This window comes from Microcaecilia unicolor, chromosome 7, assembly GCF_901765095.1.
Source record: "Microcaecilia unicolor chromosome 7, aMicUni1.1, whole genome shotgun sequence".
NCBI lineage: Eukaryota > Metazoa > Chordata > Amphibia > Gymnophiona > Siphonopidae > Microcaecilia > Microcaecilia unicolor.
In genome coordinates this window covers 245,235,182-245,254,653 of record NC_044037.1, presented here as the reverse complement: position 1 = coordinate 245,254,653, position 19,472 = coordinate 245,235,182, and the positions used below count along the sequence as shown (strand labels likewise).

At 44.3% G+C, this 19,472-nt stretch overlaps 1 protein-coding gene across 1 annotated transcript in view; it reads right to left on the bottom strand.

Moving 5' to 3' along the window:
- The window catches only part of CCDC148 (coiled-coil domain containing 148), a 314,748-nt gene that overhangs the window by 199,673 nt on the left and 95,603 nt on the right, over window positions 1–19,472 (bottom strand). Inside the window, 1 exon segment of the mRNA XM_030210638.1 lies at window positions 9,087–9,190. Within this exon segment, the coding sequence (XP_030066498.1) occupies window positions 9,087–9,190 (104 nt within the window).

Sequence of the window (19,472 nt, the reverse complement as noted above, 5' to 3'; positions counted from 1 at the left end):
AAGCGGTATAATCGAAAGCCGAACTTTGGACGCTTTCAACTGCACTCCGTCGCGGATGCGGACAAAGTTGACGGGGGCGTGTCGGAGGCGTGGTGAAGGCGGAACTGGGGCGTGGTTATCACCCGAACAGAGATGGGCGCCTTTCGCCGATAATGGATACGTTTGTAGCTAGAATTTAGGGCACTTTTCCTGGACCCTGTTTTTTCACGAATAAGGCCCCAAAAAGTGCCCTAAATGACCAGATGACCCCCAGAGGGAGTCGGGGATGACCTCCCCTGACTCCCCCAGTGGTCACTAACCCCCTCCCACCACAAAAAAATGATGTTTCACAACTTTTTACTTTCACCCTCAAATGTCATACCCTCCTCCCAAGCAGCAGTATGCAGGTCCCTGGAGCAGTTGTTAGGGGGTGCAGTGGACGTCAGGCAGGTGGACCCAGGCCCATCCCCCCCTACCTGTTACAATTGTGCTGCTTAATGCTTAGTCGTCCAACCCCCCCAAACTCACTGTACCCACATGTAGGTGCCCCCCTTCACCTCTTAGGGCTATAGTAATGGTGTAGACTTGTGGGCAGTAGGTTTTGAGGGGGATTTGGGGGGCTCAACACCCAAGGGAAGGGTGCTATGCACCTGGGAGCTCTTTTACCTTTTTTTTGTTTTTGTAAAAGTGCCCCCTAGGGTGCCCGGTTGGTGTCCTGGCATGTGAGGGGGACCAGTGCACTATGAATCCTGGCCCCTCCCACGAACAAATGCCTTGGATTTATTCGTTTTTGAGCTGGGCGATTTCATTTTCCATTATCGCTGAAAAGCAAAAACGCCCAGCTCACACCTTGGCGAATAACACATGGGCGTCTATTTTTTTTGAAAATACGGTTCACTCCGCCCCTTCACGGACCCGTTCTCGGAGATAAACGCCCATGGAGATAGGCGTTTCTGGTCGATTATGCCCCTCCATGTGGCCCAACAATCTCAACATCTGCCGAGCTGTGATCTGCTGGGATGCTTGCACCCGCGAGACGAGGGACAACAAGTTGTTGGCTCTCGTCTCTGGGAGATAGGCACGAGCCTTACGAGAATCCAGCAGAGCTCCTATGAATTCGAGTCTCTGTACTGGGAGAAGATGGGACTTTGGATAATTTATCACAAACCCCAGTAGCTCCAGGAGGCGAATAGTCATCTGCATGGACTGTAGAGCTCCTGCCTCGGATATGTTCTTCACCAATCGTCGAGATAGGGGAACACGTGTACTCCCAGCCTGCGAAGCACCGCTGCTACTACAGCCAGGCACTTCGTGAACACTCTGGGCGCAGAGGCGAGCCCAAAGGGTAGCACACAGTACTGGAAGTGACGTGTGCCCAGCTGAAATCGCAGATACTGCCTGTGAGCTGGCAGTATCGGGATGTGCGTGTAGGCGTCCTTCAAGTCCAGAGAGCATAGCCAGTCGTTTTCCTGAATCATGGGAAGAAGGGTGCCCAGGGAAAGCATCCTGAACTTTTCCTTGACTAGATATTTGTTCAGGGCCCTTAGGTCTAGGATGGGACGCATACCCCTGTTTTCTTTTCCACAAGAAAGTACCTGGAATAGAATCCCAGCCGTTCTTGCCCGGATGGCACGGGCTCGACCGCATTGGCGCTGAGAAGGGCGGAGAGTTCCTCTGCAAGTACCTGCTTGTGCTGGAAGCTGTAGGATTGAGCTCCCGGTGGGCAATTTGGAGGTTTCAAGGCCAAATTGAGGGTGTATCCTTGCCGGACTATTTGAAGAACCCAACGGTCGGAGGTTATGAGAGGCCACCTTTGGTGAAAAACTTTCAACCTCCCCCCGACCAGCAGATCGCCCGGCACTGATACGTTCATGTCGGCTATGCTCTGCTGGAGCCAGTCAAAAGCTCGCCCCCTGCTTTTGCTGGGGAGCCGTGGGGCCTGGCTGAGGCGCACGCTGCTGACGAGATCGAGCGCGCTGGGGCTTAGCCTGGGCCGCAGGCTGTTGATAAGGAGGATTGTATCTACGCTTACAGAAGAGTAGGGAACAGTCTTCCTTCCCCCATAAAAACGTCTACCTGAGGAGGTAGATGCTGAAGGCTGCCGGCGGGAGAACTTGTCGAAAGCGGTATCCCGCTGGTGGAGCTGCTCTACCACCTGTTCGACTTTCTCTCCAAAAATGTTGTCCGCTCGGCAAGGGGAGTCCGCAATCCACTGCTGGATCCTATTCTCCAGGTCGGAGGCACGCAGCCATGAGAGTCTGCGCATCACCACACCTTGAGCAGCGGCCCTGGACGCAACATCAAAGGTATCATATACCCCTCTGGCCAGGAATTTTCTGCACGCCTTCAGCTGCCTGACCACCTCCTGAAATGGCTTGGCTTGCTCAGGAGGGAGCTTGTCCACCAAGCCCGCCAACTGCCGCACATTGTTCCGCATATGGATGTTCGTGTAGAGCTGGTAAGACTGAATTTTGGCCACGAGCATAGAAGAATGGTAGGCCTTCCTCCCAAAGGAGTCTAAGGTTCTAGAGTCCTTGCCCAGGGGCGCCGAAGCATGCTCCCTAGAACTCTTAGCCTTCTTTAGGGCCAGATCCACCACACCAGAGTCGTGAGGCAACTGAGTGCACATCAGCTCTGGGTCCCCATGGATCCGGTACTGGGACTCGATCTTCTTGGGAATGTGGGGATTAGTTAAAGGCTTGGTCCAGTTCGCCAGCAATGTCTTTTTTAGGACATGATGCATGGGTACTGTGGACGCTTCCTTAGGTGGAGAAGGATAGTCCAAGAGCTCAAACATTTCAGCCCTGGGCTCATCCTCCACAACCACCGGGAAGGGGATGGCCGTAGACATCTCCCGGACAAAGGCCGCAAAAGACAGACTCTTGGGAGGAGAAAGCTGCCTTTCAGGGGAGGGAGTGGGATCAGAAGGAAGGCCATCAGACTCCTCGTCAGAGAAATATCTGATGTCCTCCTCCTCCTCCCACGAGGCCTCACCATCGGTATCAGACACAAGTTCATGAACTTGTGTCTGAAGCCGTGCCCGACTCGACTCCATGGAAACACGGCCACGGTGGGAGCGTCGAGAGGTAGACTCCCTCGCCAGCACCGGCGAAGCTCCCTCCGCCGACGTCGTCGGGGAGCCTTCCTGGGAGGCAGCTGCAGTCGGTACCGCAAGCGGCACCGATGTCGGAGACCTCACCCCGGGCAAGGGGCCAGCCGGCGCCTCACTCGACGGTACTGGTGGTGCAAGCACCCCCGGTACCGGAGGGGAAGGGCGCAACAGCTCTCCCAGGATCTCCGGGAGAACGGCCCGGAGACTCTCGTGCAGAGCGGCTGTGGAGAAAGACATGGAAGCCGATGCAGGCGTCGAAGTCAGAGTCTGTTCCGGGCGTGGAGGCTGCTCCGGGCTGTCCAAGGTGGAGCGCATCGACACCTCCTGAACAGAGGGTGAGTGGTCCTCCCGGTGCCGATGCCTACTGGGTGCCGACTCCCTCGGCGACCCAGAGCTCTCGGTACCGATGCGGGAAGGAGACCGGTGTCGATGCTTCTTTGATTTTTTCAAACGAAGCATGTCACCGGAGCTTCCCGGTACCGACGAGGAGGACGTAGAATCCAGCCGTCTCTTCCTTAGGGCCGAGGCCGAAGAAGGTCGGTCTCAGGGGGGCTGTACTGCAGGAGCCCTCAGGGTACGGGGAGACCCACCCGAAGGCTCACCGCCACCAGCAGGGGAATGGACAGCCCTCACCTGCACTCCAGTTGAAGCACCACCGTCCGACGACATCAGCAACAGTGGAGGTCCCGGTACCACCGACGCTGACGCAGTCTTTCGATGTCTCGGTACCGACGATGCAGAGGGTCGATACCTCGATGCAGTCGATGCCGAGGTCGAAGGTCTTGATGCTGTCGATGTCGATGCACTCGATGCCTCCGGTGCTGTTGTCGACAAAGAGCCCGAGAACAACACGTTCCACTGGGCCAATCTCGCAACCTGAGTCCTCTTCTGTAAAAGAGCGCAAAGACTACAGGCCTGCGGGCGGTGCCCAGCCCCCAGACACTGAAGACACGATGTGTGCCTATCAGTTAGCGAGATTACCCGGGCGCACTGGGTGCACTTCTTGAAGCCGCTGGGAGACTTCGATGACATGGGCGGAAAAATCACGCCGGCGAAATCAAAATTCATAATGGCGACAAAGGGCACCAAATATAGGGAGAGAGAAAAAACCTGTACCGAGGCCCCAAAAAAGGCCTACCCCGAAAGCGAAAGGAAACTTACGTCGGGGAAACAAACTGGACACACGGGAAGGGACAAGACCGAGGTCTTCTCTTTTTTTTTTTTTTTTTAGCGAAATCGCAAAGATGCGCGAGGGTCAACTTTGAGGGGCACGAAACGGCGCAAAACACGACCGTCCCGAGCGCAGACAAAAGAAGACTGATGAACACGAGCCGGTTCGGGCGGGAAGACGGCCTCGCATGCGCGGTGCGCATGGGCGCGTGAGGACTACCAAAGGCCTTTGCTAGTGAAGTTTCCGATTGGAGGGGCTGCCGTGGACGTCACCCATCAGTGAGAACAAGCAGCCTGCTTGTCCTCGGAGAATAATATTAATACTTTTTTAGATTAATTCTGTTTGTGTATATTGTTTATGAATGTGTATTTGTAACCCGCCTCGTTAAAGGCTGGATATAAATTTTAAAATAAATAAATATTTGAAATCATTTCAGTGTGTATTTATACGCTCTCTCTGGCTTAAGATTTTGCACAACAAAGTATTACAAGCAAAGAAATGTTCGTTAAAAATTGAAACAGAAAACATTCAGAACTTAGTATCAAACTAGAAACTCATTAGACAAAATTGGAGTGCCATTTTGAAAGAAAGTAAACTGGTTGCTGAAAATGTGGGTTTTAACATGGAATTTCCACAAGATAGAATTAGGAAACGATATGGCTGATGAACCAGAATGAATGAAGGATGGCCGATGAACCAGACCAATGAAATATATCAGAGGTAAAGGAAAGCGATTGTGAAGAATGGTTCAAAAATGTCTTTTATATTTTGATTGTGTTACTGGCAGGGCTTTTTTTGAGGGGGTACTTGGGGGTACTGAGTACCGGCACCTTTTCCATTGTCTGCTAAAATCGACCCATGGTCCCCAAGTTTTAATGAAAGATTTCAGGCTCTACACAACAATTCTGCCTTGTCATAGGTTCTGTGACTGGTTGCAGGGGGCCTGGCTATTGTGGGGTGGGGTCCGTCAGTGATCACCCCACCCCTGAAGGGTGGCCTCGCATTTGAGTACTGGCACCTTTTTCACTAGAAAAATGCACTGGTTACTGGAAATGTAATGGTGCAATATGAAGTGTGTGTGTGAAACTCCACGAAACATTCTGCTTCCTTTTGATGTATATCCTTTTATCTGATGAAGAAATAGAAGAAAAGGCTAAAACCTTTTGCTCCAAACAAAATGTTGATGTTTCCTCTTCAGCACTGGTTGAAGAAATAAAAGATTTAAAAGCAATTCACACAGCCAATATTGGAAATGACCCAATGGAGCTGCTTGAATTTAATAATTCAGATTAAAGTGTTTGAATCTGTCCTCACTACTTCCAAACGTCTGTGTTGCTTTACGCATATTTTGAACTCTACCAGTGTCTGTGATTCAAGCCGAAAGATCATTCAGCACTTTGAAAAGAGTAAAAAAGCGTGCTTCGATCAACAATGGGACAGCAGAGTCTCAGCAGTTTAGGATTGTTTGCCATTGAAGCTAAATTAAGAAGACACATCAACTTTGACACTGTCATAGAAACATTTGCCAACAAAAAAGCTCGTAAAGTATACTTATCTTCAAATAAGTACATAAGTAGCCTGTCATGGAGGGGATGTTCGATATGATGTCTAAGTCCAACTTTGGATGTTTTGCTAAGTCGACCTCTACAAGTCGATGGTGAGGCCCCACTTGGAGTATTGTGTTCAGTTTTAGAGGCCATATCTTGCTAAAGATGTAAAAAGACTGGAAGCGGTGCAAAGACAAGCTACAAAAACGGTATGGGATTTGCGTTGCAAACCGTACGAGCAAAGACTTGCTGACCTGAACATGTATACCTTGGAGGAAAGGAGAAACAGGGGTGACATGATACAGACATTCAAATATTTGAAAGGTATTAATCCGCAAACTAACCTTTTCCGGAGACAGGAAGGTGGTAGAACTAGAGGACTTGAATTGAGGTTGAAGGGGGGCAGACTCAGGAGTAATGTCAGGAAGTATTTTTTCAAGGAGAGGGTGGTGGATGTGTGGAATGCCCTCCCGCGGGAAGTAGTGGAAATGAAATCAGTAATGGAATTCAAACATGCGTGGGATAAACACAAAGGAATCCTGTTTAGAAGGAATGGATCCACGGAATCTTGGACATTAGGTGGCGACGCCGGTAATTGGGATGTAAAAACGGTGCTGGGCAAACTTCTAAGGTCTACGCCCTGATCGTGACTGAATAGATATGAATGGGCTGGAGTGTAAATTTTAAGACGATAGCTTCAGAACTTAGTACAAGAACAGTGCTAGGCAGACTTCTATGGTCTGTGCCCTGAGAATGACAAGGACAAATCAAACTCGAGTGTACATATAAAGTATCACATACCATGTAAAATGAGTTTATCTTGTTGGGCAGACTGGATGGGCCATACAGGTCTTTATCTGCCATCATTTACTAAGTTACTATGTAAAATTCAAGTAGGAAATATAGCCATTTTCAAACAGAAAAACGTCTTATCTTTTTTTTCCAAAATGGCTATTTGCTAGATGTTTTTGTGCTCTGTGCGTTTATCTTTTTGGTACATTTTTGGAAAAAAAAAAGCCATTGGGATGTAGGAGGAGCCAGCATTCCTAGTAGACTGGCCACACAGACATCCTAGGAGAGCAATGGGATACTCTAGGGGGCACTGCAGTAGATTTCAAATAAATGCTCCCAGGTACACATCTCACTGTTGCTCCCTTAACCTGTCTGCTGAGCCCCCACAAATCCACCCAAAACCCACTACCTACAAATGTAAACCACTACAATAGCCCTTATGGGTGAAGGGGGCACATATATGTAGGTACAGTGGGTTTCTGGTGAGTTTTAGAGGTCTCACAGTTTCTAATACAAGTATAGCAGGTAGGGGGAGGTATGGGCCTGGGTTCACCTGTCTGAAGTGCACTGCACCCACCACTAGACTATTCCAGGGACCTGCATGCTGCTCTAAAAGACCTGAGTATTACATCTGAGGCTGGCACGGAGGCTGATAAGTAATGTTCTTAGTTACATTTCTGGGGGTGGGGGGTGGGAGGGGGTTAGTGACCACTGTGATTTGGACAGACTTTATAGAAAAATGTCTAAAAATTGGTTTTGAAAATACCAATTTGGATGTTTTTGTAAGAAAAACGTCCAAATGCAGATTTATGCCACTTTTTGGATGTTCTTCTCTTTTGAAAATGAACCCCTAAGTATTCTGTATAATTATTACAATATATTAAATTACAAAATTACAAATCAATGGGATCAAAATTTAGAGCCCTGTTTACTAAGCCGTGTGCGTTGTAAGCGTGCAAACGTTTTAGGACATCCTAATGCTAGAGATACCAATAGGAATATAATGGGTTTCTCTATCATTAGAGCGCGCTAAAAGGTTAGCGTGTCTACAGTGCGGCTTAGTAAACAGGGCCCTTAATGATAAGGTTCTAAATACAATCTCAAAATTAAAAATAATATAGTACCATTTTAAGTAAATGTCACTAATTACAAAACATACCCTAATATAACTGCATATGCAAAATACAAAAAACCCCAACTTAAATTAATTAATTAAATTTATAACGCAATATGCTCACAGTTCACCAGTGTAATCACCTTGTGATCTGATGATGGTGGTGTGACCAATTATTACTGGTGATGCATTTGGAACATTGATGTGCGATGATGGTTCCATTCTAGTTTTCATTTGTTTCACACTATAGGTGATTACACTGGTGAACTAAGCAGATTGCATTATAAATTTAATTTATTTTTGTATTTTGCATTATGCAGTTATATTAGCGTATGTTTTGTAATTAGTGACATTTGCTTAAAAAAGAACTATTTTTTATTTTTGAGAACATATTAAATTATAAATATTATCAAATTTTACTTTCAACTGCGACTGATGGTGCAGCAGGGAGGGGAGGCCCTAAAGACTGTCCGTCCCAGGCCTGGCTGTGTCTCTTGGTGGCTCTGATTGACATTGATAGCTGCCCCAAAACACAAATAAGTGCCTGCTGAAAGGGGTAGCTGTAAATGCCATGATCTATATCCTCCTTCTGATCTATCCCCTGACCTTGGGCCTCCCTTCAATCCCCATAGAAGACATCAGATTCCCTTCCTGACCCCCCAGACTGCTGACCCCCCCATACCCCCCCCCCAAAAAAAATCTGATTCCTACCCCCCCTCTCCCCCGGAACAAAGATCCTCAAGGCCCCTCCGGCAGAATTCACAGTCCCCCACCCTCCAATCCCCATCTCCAGTCTTAAAAGGCATTCCTGCTACCCCATGGGAGCAAGAATTATCCTAGTTGCTCCTGCTCTTACAACCAGAGATTCCGAAATGTCACCTGGTGTCATTTAGTAGATGCAGAAGTAAGAGCAGGAGTGACCAGAGATTGCTCCTGCTCCTGTTAAGACACCAGGGATGCCCAGTAAGGCCAGGGGAGAGGGACTGGGGGATAACGAGTGTGCCAAGTGTTCTCAGAAGGATATCTGATGTCCTCTGCAGGGATTGGCCTGATGCTCCTGGGTTGTAAAATGGGTTATTTTACTGGCCATAATGCACTTAGCTGCGTCATCGTATTTATATAGTTATGAGCTGCTTTACGTGCATTTGTGTGTTTTGCATCCCATTGCTATGTAACACGGGGTGACCTACTTAACAAGATGTTAGTGTGCCACTCCCAGAGGTAGAACCCTTTAACACATGTTAAGGGGCAAATAACACATTTTAATGCCTTAAAGCACTTGAAAACTACCTCCCTAAGTTTGATGGAAATTTTTCCTATTGTTAATATCAGCTTCTATAAAGTTTGGAGTTAGGGTTCCAGTTTCTTTACCTTTTTTCATTCAGTCTTTTGTGTTCCTGCCACCACACCTGGCAGTGCTGTTTCAGCAGCATTTGTTCTTTACTGTTTTTTGAAGCTTGTTCTGTTTTCTTAATCTAAGAGCAGAAATGAAAGGAAAACCTTATGAATGTTTCATAATTTATAAGAATTCTCAGCTTATAAGAAACTCAGCTCAGCTTTATTTCTTTATAATTGGCCAGGTTTCTGGGAGAAAGAGTTAGTTCTCTGATCAGTCCTACTGTAATTCTGATGCTATGTTCTGAAGACGTCCCTGTTGTTTCATAAATGAAGTTCATTTCCAGAGACAAGCTAACAGTTATTTTTTAATTGTTGCGTTTGTTATAATAGCTTTATCCAAAGAATCCACACATGCACATAATGTAGAGTCCTCAAATAAAGGGAGATCAGAATGCATAACAACATTTAAAGGTAATCATTTGCCTTTTTATTAAACAGTGTCCTTCACTCATTTGAAGAAAAAATAAAATTTCAATGCGGTCAATTTTCAGGGACCTGCTAAATAGGTAAAATAAGCAATTAATTTTACCAATTATCATTAGCTAGATTTTCAATTTATTTATTGCATCTAACCAGCTAAGCTTTTACTTGAAAATTATCCTAAATCTGGTTGATCAAAATTTAAACATCTACATTTAGAGGCCCTTTGTCGCATGCCAATCTCGCACTACTGTTGGCATAATGCTGGAGCTGCAGGCAGTGCCGCCCCAATGTGGCGCATTTTCAGCATACCCAGAAAAGTTTTGCCCTGTCACCTAAATAGGTGGCGGTAAGTGCTCCCCCCGGATATGGCTATGCAGCAAGTGTTTACTTACCGCGCAGCCATTTCCCTTTTCTTGGCTTTTTACCTGATCTGGTAAAAGGGGCCTCGGCGTACGGCAAATCCACGTATCGATGCTACCATAAGGCCCCTTTTACCGTAGCTTGGTAAAAAGAGACCTTCATTTGTAGGACTAGGTTACCTGCCTAAACTTAGCTGGTTAACTATATTTAGCTGGCTATCATCAGCCAGCTAATTATACTTAGATGGCTATGTTGTGCCAATCATGTGGGTAATTTTATAAGCAGACACATAAGTGGATGTGGCTGACATAGATAGAAAAAGCAGCAATTGTATAAAAGTATGCATGTACTTTCCTCTATAAAATCTTTGCTAACCACATATACTTTGCATTTTACATGTTCTAAATGAGAGTACTGCAATGTGATTTACACTGGTATCACTCAAACTGAATTAGAATGTCTTCAGTTTCTCCAAAATACTCCTGTTTTCAGTGCCACGCAAATGGACATGATCATATCACACCGCTTTTTAAACAATTGCACTGTCATCCAATATATTATTGGCTTTAATTAAAATACTAACTTTGACTTTAAAGACACTTCACACAGGTACTCCAGATTATCTATCCTCTGTTGTACACCTGTATACTCCTTCTTGGATTTTGCACTCTTTGAATGATCATAGACTGGTTCTCCCTGGCCCTTCACAGGCAAAGTAGAAATGAATCAGAAACAGCACGTTTTATTTTCTCACTCCCGGACTATGGAATAACTTACCCTTGTCTCTGTGTTCAGAACAATCCTATAAGGTTTTCAAAAGATTTTTGAAAACTCATTATTTTAGTGCTGCTTTTGGCTGACCTATGGGGGTCTGGGCAACTGCCCTAAATTGTGGAATATGGAATGGATGTTAATTATTGATATGCTTTTTTTTAATCGTAGTTCTTGGTTTATGTCTACATTAGTTGTTTCTTTTTCTTTTGGTTGAGTGTGATTGATTGTAGTCTTTCCTATAATTATTTGTTCTTTTACCTTTTCCTAACTTTTATGACTGAAATTGTACACAGCTTCAACTTGCTTTTAGTAAATGAAGCAGTGTTGCAAACTGACAAATAAACCATAGTGCTGCAGAAGTCAAAGTACATATTCAGTGGCATTAGCTAGTTAAGTGCTGCTGAATATGTGCTCTGGGAGAGGCCAGTGGGATTTAACTGGGTAGGAGACTTCCTATCTGATTAAATCCTTTTGAATACCATATAGATTATACTGAATGTATTCATGATTACATTTAGGCACTGCAAGCACTAATTGGAAGTGTCCACAAGAAATGTGGGCTTGCCATTTAGCCCACACTTTCTAAAGCCACCAAGGACTGTGTCTGTGTTGCATCACCGAAAAAGCGAGCCACAGCAAAATCAAATGACTCAATTTTAAAATTAAAGGCTCCACTAAATCATCAAACACAAAAAACGGTAACAAAAAAAGGCAAATGGAGAAAGAAAAAAAACTGAAAAATGGCCCAAAATCTAACAATACAAAATGAGGCCAAAAATTCTATGCATAAATTGTACAGTATAAAGAAAACAGAAAAGATTAGTCACTGCTATAGGAAAGACATCTTACCAGCTTTATGGAAATCTGAAAATTGAGTAGGCTCTGCATGCCAATGCAGCGTGGGAATTGATTCATTACGGCGTTTCAAAAAGATTCTAGAATTCTTCTAAGCTGTGCGAAGCTTTTACCCTTGTGGGCTCCATCAGTGATATCACACACTAGTGAAGACGTGAGATATCTACTTCGCTCTATTTCATATGTATTTTTACCCAGTGAAGTTGGGGCATTCCAGGGACTGTAGTTTAGGTGAGGTTTGGAACCAGAAAAAATATCCCCTTAACAGGTGTAAATGCTTGCAGTTATTTATTTTCTTCGGATAACTTTAAAAAGTGAAAATATGCATTAAGTTTTACTTTGAAAATCAAATAAAATCCACGGAATGAAAAGGACATACATACTTTCACCTGTGTGGAATGCAAAATAGCTGTTGCCAAGAGATCAAAATTATATGATTTCATTCATCTGAGAAATAAAAATGTGAAAAAAAAAACATCTAAGGGATCTTATTGCTTTTCCAGAATTTACATAGCTTTCAAAAGGTTAAAGATTCTTGGTACTATCAATTAATCCTGAGAAAGAATCAGATTATATCACATGTGTGATTACAGTAATACAATTAGAAAACTCTAAAATATTTAGGCAATCATCTCAATTGCAAAATAAAATGATAATAGCATATCTGTTTAGATAATTACTTTCCCCATGATCCTTGTTTTTGTAAATGTTTTTCAATAAGTGTTTGTTTTATAAACTATTTCATTTTCGTGATGTGCACAACTATGCAATCCCTTTACTCTATTCCTTTTATTCCTAGTGTGTCACTGGTTGGTTGCTTTCTTGAGTATTAATTTGGATTTTCTAGTAATTATGGAGTAATTTTCAATATCAAGTTGACAGAATGGAGGTAATAAGACATGCATAGTTTTGGAAATCAAATCTATGCTTATTGTTTTCTTTTTCAGCCCAAATACACCCTCAAGAATATTTCTGTTTAATCCTGCTAAATGTAGGCATAATCCTTTGCATAATTTTAAAAACTCTGCTGGGGACAATTTTCAACCAGGACAAGTAAGCTGGGTGCCTATTAACTCACCCCTTCCCTTTGAAAATTGTTATTCTTTCCAAAATCATAATCCCTCTTACTACTACTGTGTTTATCAGACTGCAGCCATATATCATGATAATGTATCTGAAAGCCAGGGTTGTTCTGATCTAGGCATACTGCAGGGTTGGTGTGCCTTAAGCCTGGAAGGGAAGGAAACCAGATACCTCTAAGGTAAATAAACTGAATAGCCTGGGGGTGAGCCACAATGTGGTAGCTGGATTCAAAATTGGTGACAAATAACAGAAGGTACTGACTGTTACTACAGCACTCTTTTTTATTGAAGTACCTAGCTGAGCTTTTCTTTTTTTTTTAATTTATAGAAGTGTCAGGTTCTCAGGTTCAGAGCCCGCGGGGCCGGGCTCTGGAGCAAACATGAGCCCTTGGGCTGCTGCCGAGGAGCGACAGCAGCAGGCAAAACCCACCAACCAACACTGGGTAAGCACACCGGCAGGGACTGCAGGCACTGCCCAGCGTACCGGAACACATGGACTGGAATCCCCCGGACTGGAACACTGGACTGCAATCCCCCGGACTGGAGGACACAGGACTGGAACACACACCGGACCGGAACACACTGGACTGGAGCGCACCAGACTGGAACACACACCGGACCGGAACACACTGGACTGGAGCACACTGGACTGGTCCGCACAGCTTCACCTGCGCTTAGCTACTAAGCCCCCTAGGAGTTGAGCTCCTGGGTTCGAGTAGCCGGCAGGACTTACTGGATACCGGATGACACAGGGACCAGGACTGGAAACAGAAGTACTCCTAAACCTAAACTGATCTACGTGCTCCCAAGCCCTAAACCAGCAGGAGTGTTCCTAACAGTAAACTGACAAAAGGACTTCCTAAGCCCTATACTAAACAGGAGCTCCTAAGCCCTGCTCAAGAAAGGGACTTCCTAAGCCCTAAACTAACAGAGCAGGGAACTAAACACAAAGCTAACACAGGTGCTACTAAGCACCAACCTACAAGCAGAGCTCTACACTAACAAGCTAAACACAAAACTAACAAGCTACCTAAGCACTGCTCTAGCAAGCTAGATACAAAACTAACAAGGAGCTTCCTAAGCACTACTCTGGCAAGCAACCAGAAGAGCTCCTAGCACTAAAAGGGAAGACAGGGGAGCCACAAGGAAAAAGCAGGGAAGCTAACACATAAGCCAAAAGTGATTCTAAATCACCAAACACCAACAGCAAAGACTGCAATGCTCCCAATAGCACAAACACCAGAAGTACTTCTAACAGCAAACTCTGCAGTGTTCCTAACAACACCAAACCCTGAAGTACTTCTATCAGCAACAGAGCTTCCAAAGCCCTACACACAGCAATGCTTCCAAAACCAAGAGGGAACAGCAGGGGAACCATAAGGGAAAAACAGGAAAGCTAAACACACAGTCACCAGTGCACACTGCACTAACACTAACCTGGACCTTAGCAAAAGCAAGCAGGGAAACTAGACACAAAGTCAGAAGTGCACACTGCACCACCCTACCTAAAGCAAACACCACCGTTGCAAAGGCTCTGAAGGAAACAACACCACTTCCTTATCAAGGCCCTCCCTGATGATGTCACACTCCCTAGACCTAGGCAAAAGCACACTGACCCAGAGAGGCCCAACCCACACCAATACAACACCGTGAAGCACTTGAAGCCAGTACACCCAAAGAGAGGTAGAGCTAACTCAGTCCACCCACACAGCTGTAGTAACGTAAAACAATTAACCCCATGCTGCTGGAAGCTGCCAGCACAGAGAGACAGAGCCAGCTCAGAAAGGACAGAGAAAAGAAACAGAAGCCAGCTAAGAAGCTGACCCCCAGGAAAGAGGTAAGTTTGAGAGGGGTTCTGACCCCAATCATAACAAGAAGTCTTTATTGAGCGTTAAGAACATAGTACAGAACATAATTAACATGGCTCGTAACATCATATTCCAAGTGAGCCAAACACCAGTATGTATAGTAATCAAAGGGTACCTATAATGTCATTTGTCCCACCATAACCACAATATGTACTTCATATTTTTATGCCAATTTTTTATTGCCCTTCCCTCCTCCATGCCTACCCCCCCTACTACCTCCCCAGTAAACTCCCCCCAACAAAACCCTACCTCCCCTCCCTCCCGTCTCAGACCAAACATCTACTATCCCGAACTTGCATTCAGAAAAGGCAGCCACACTTTCTCCCATTTGGGCAACATTCTTCTTTTCACAGCCATCAATCTCTCCATCTCATATATATATCTGACTTTTGTGATCCAATCTGTCAGCGAGGGAACCCTCGTGGCCTTCCAGTGCCTTGCCAGGTTAGTCCGGGCAGCCTGCAGAGCTCCCCACACCAGCAACCATTGACTCAACCTTAGTCCCACAGGTCGCTTTCCTAGCACAAAGACCAGGGGATGCCACTGCACAGGCCTTCCTATCCATTTTTGGAGCCTAGACTGAACCCCCCTCCAGTACAGTTGTGCCTTACGGCAGGACCACCATATATGACCCATAGTTCCCACTTCCCCACACTGCCTCCAACATGATTTCGTCACTGATGGGTACATGTGGTGCAGCCTTACAGGCATGAGGTACCACCTGTAGAAAACCTTTAATGTGTTCTCCTGTAAAGTCACCGATCTTGCAGACTTCAGTAAGCTACCCTCCAGCTGCACCCAGGCCTCGTCTGGCATAGTAAATTTCAACTCTTGTTCCCACCTCCTCCTATGTATAAGGGAGGGTCTGTGGCAATCTGATAAGTGGGCATAAAGAGAAGATATCAATCCGCGTGTGGTCTTAAAGTCCACACATATAACCTCCAGGGGATGTGCGTCCCTCTTCATACATCCTACGTAAGAGGGCCCCTGTAAGTAGCGTAGGGTCTGTAAATATGCATAACTGTCCTCCGACCTAAGTCTATAGTCTTCAACCAGGTTCTCAAAGGGTGTCAATTTGGTTCCTACATGCAGCTGTCCCCACATGTCTAATCCATTTTTAGCCCATCTATGAAAAATCGTGTCCCCCACCCCCGGGGGGAACCCAGGGTTGTCCACTATCGGTGCAAGGCCAGAGGTACAGGGCTGGTGCTCGCCAAACATACGGTCCCAGTAACAGAATGTAGCCTGTACTGTAGGTGGGAATTTGTCTACCTGACCTCTATGCCGAGCCGGCATCCACATTAGATGCCCTAACTTACGGGAACCGACCAGGGATTACTTAGTAACATAGTAAATGACGGCAGAAAAAGACCTGCATGGTCCATCCAGTCTGCCCTACAAGATAAACTCATATGTGCTACTTTTTGTGTATACCTTACCTTGATTTGTACCTGTAAGGTATACACAAAAAGTAGCACATATGGACCCAGAGTTTATGCTCATCTGATCTAAACCACTCCACCGCCGCCCGTGCCTGCGTAGCACAATAATACCAAAAGAGGTTGGGGACTCCCAGTCCCCCCTTCTTTCTACCCTGGACACACGCATAGGAATTACTTGAAATAGGTAGAGTAAACGTGGCAACACGTTCATTTTTATTGTGGCGATGCGCCCTAACCAGGACAGTCCCATAGACATCCAGCGGTCCAAGTCTTTTTTGGGTGAGGGTGTACGGAGCTGGATGATCAAGCGGCCATTCAGCCCCGTGACGTCACTTCCTCCCTAGCTAAGCTTTTCTTATCTCTGTTTCAGCTTTCCATCTGCTGCCAAGAACAACTGTTCTTTTGCACATTAAAGGGTCAGAGTTTACAGTATCAGAGAGAGTTGAGTGTAGGAGGTCGCTCCGCCCCCCCCCCCCCTCTGACGTTACTACAGCGCTCTTTTTAATTGAAGCACCTAGCTTAGAGGTCCTTTTACTAAGGTGCACTGAAAAATGGACTGCGCTAGTGTAGGCACATGTTTTGGGCGCGCGCAGATCCATTTTTCAGCGTACCTGTAAAAAAGGCCTTTAAAAACTTTTTGCCAAAAATGGACATGAGGCAAAATAAAAATTGGCGTGTGTCCATTTTGGGTCTGAGACCTTACCGCCATCCATGTGTACCTTTGCATGGTGCCTGGTGCATTGTAATTACTTAGCGGTTGCAGAGTTTGAATTTTGACTGTAGGGGCTAATATTTTTTCTTTGACTATCATGAAGCTCTTACTCTATTGTATTATAGTCTTATTAGGCATGAACGGTTTGATTAATACGGACACCACTAGACACCCTATTCAGGTGGATTGTTCCACTAGGCATAAATTTAAACCTAAGGTCTGGCCTTCTGTTAAAACTGTTTTTCATGTTTTGTTAAAAATATTGAACCAATAATAGGGAATAGAACCCATTGAAAAATAGGGTCAAGATATTCTTATAGAAATGTACTATTCCTTGTGATTTTAGAATAACTACTAGTAATTCAGCTACACCCGTATCATGTTCTTATGCTAATTTTAGATCTGTAAAGCTCATTTTATTGCGCAATTTTATTGAAATTTCAGATTTAGGATTTTTTTTTCTACCTGAAACTTGGTTAACAGATGTTAATTCTCCAGAATTATCCCACTTAGTTCCCCCAGGACACAGTATTTTACATTCTCCTCGGTTAGGAAAAAAAGGAGGTGGGTTAGCTATTATTCATAAAAGTTTTCATATGCTGATGATATTTTGGTGTTAGTACCAGTCTGTCCTTCTTTAGATGACACTTTTACCGGTGTTTCTGATTGTATTGATAAAATTCAGTACTGGGCTTTAAGAAATATGCTCAAACTTAATCCTGCTAAAACTAAAGTTTTTTGGTTTACCAACTCTTTACTAACAATTCCAGACTTAATATTGTTAGCTCAGGGGAAAAGCCTAATAGTGGAGAAAGAATCGAGAGTTTTGGGAGTGATGCTCGATTCTGCTCTTACGTATGATTCTCAAATTAAACGTTAGTGGAAAAACACGTGTTATCACCTGAGACAACTACGTTTACTGCATTCCTGCTTTTTACACTCACACTTTGCTTTATTAGTCCAGATGTTGGTGTTGTCTCATCTGGACTATTGCAATTCTTTGTATATTGGATTAAATGCCAAACTATTGTATAAACTGCAGTCAGTTCAAAATAAAGCAGTACGTTTAGTTTTCTGTCTGAAAAAATTTGATAGAGTGTTTTCTTACCTCCAAAAGCTTCATTGGCTTCCTGTTAAGGCATGAATTGTCTTCAAGGTTGTTTGTACAATCTTTCAAGACTTATATGGTAACCCTTCTGTGATAGAACAGAGGGTTTCTTAAGCCTGTGAAACTGCCTTAATTCTTGAAGTGTATTTCCCTAGTTTGGCCAGCAGGTGATGCACATTTATGGTTAAAGCTGTTATAGAGAAAAGATCTGCAGTGATGTGGCCAGTTTTTTTAAACTTGTTGTCCTAGGCTCTGATTGGCCCAGGCGCTCAATTTCATTTGGAATGTACTGGCTTTTGCCCAGTCTTAGCCAGGAAGAAAAGAGACTAGGATCTTTTTTGTTGAGGCTCTGTGAACAGTTATATGTCCTAATCTTCCCAGGTACTTTTTAGAAAGTAAACAAATGTTTAGTTAGTGTTATAATTGATCCATATTTCAGTTAGTTGTTACTGTTTGCTGATTGCATCTTTTTTGTTCATTGTTCTAATTTTTCAGACAATAAATGTTCCTTTCAGTTTATTGCCTCTGCCTGTCTAGATTGATAAAGAATCCTAGTGGTTTGTGTGTTGGGTCTGTGAGTGCTTTCTGGGAACTGTGGGACCACTGGGAGTATGACATCCAGTAACCTAGAAATCACTGGGGATAATTTGAGAGTGGGAGACTCACCCAGAGGCTGTTGAAACCTAGTCAGTGGGAGGAGGGTATTAGTATAGAGCACAAGTGGCAGGTGCAGGCAGACCTGAGCTTTGTTGGGGATAGACCCTCTAAGTGGTAACCCCAGGTGGGTGGCTAGGCATTTTGTGACAACTTCCAATCTGCTAATTCAACTGTTCTCTGATTTGTATTTTTTGCTCATTAAGATTATGCTATCAGTTTTTATTGAAATCTCCATCGTTCAAGAGTATTCAAATTAAGTATCCACTAGAAGCATTGCTCTCTAATCGGGCAAGTTCCATTTGGAACACTCTCCCTTTGCAAATTTGCTCTGAGATGAATTATATGCACTTCCGTAAAAAAGACTTTCTTGTTTGGTAAATTTTAGTTGTACATTAATATGATTTAGTTTTCTGTAATTCCTCAGATTGTCTGAGCTACTCTTTGTTAACTACTTTGAACCTCCTGTTGGGATTAATGCGGTCTACAAATTGAAGACTAGATTAGATGAATGGAATTCATTCATAAGAAAGAAAAATGGAGTGCTTTTAAGCTTGGTCCTGGTGCTAATTCTATTCAATATCTTCAAGAACAATTTTGTCAAAGGGTTAGAAGGGGAATTTTGCCTTTTGTGGATGGGACAAAGATCTGCAACAGAGTGGACACCTCTGAAGGAGTACACAAAATAAGAAGTGATCTACAAAAAGCAGAAGACTAGTCAAATGATCTGCAGTTACACTTTAACACAGAGAAATGCAGAATGATGATTTTGGGGTATACAAATCCAAAAGATTTGTCTGTGAAAGAAGGTGAAATGCTGATGTGCACAGACCAGGACAGAGACCAGGGTTGTCAAGATAGCAAACAATGTGATACAATGCATACTAAAAGTAAAACATTAAGCAGTATTGTATAAAATACTTCAATCATTTACAAACCCTTCTAGATCTTTGGAGGCTTCAGATCTGTCTCCTTCAGCACAAGATTAGGCTACATTTTTTTTTTCACTCGTAGTGTGCAACATTTCCCAACACTGTATCTGCTGTGCTGTCTGCATCTTCAACTGTCTCTAAACGTCCTT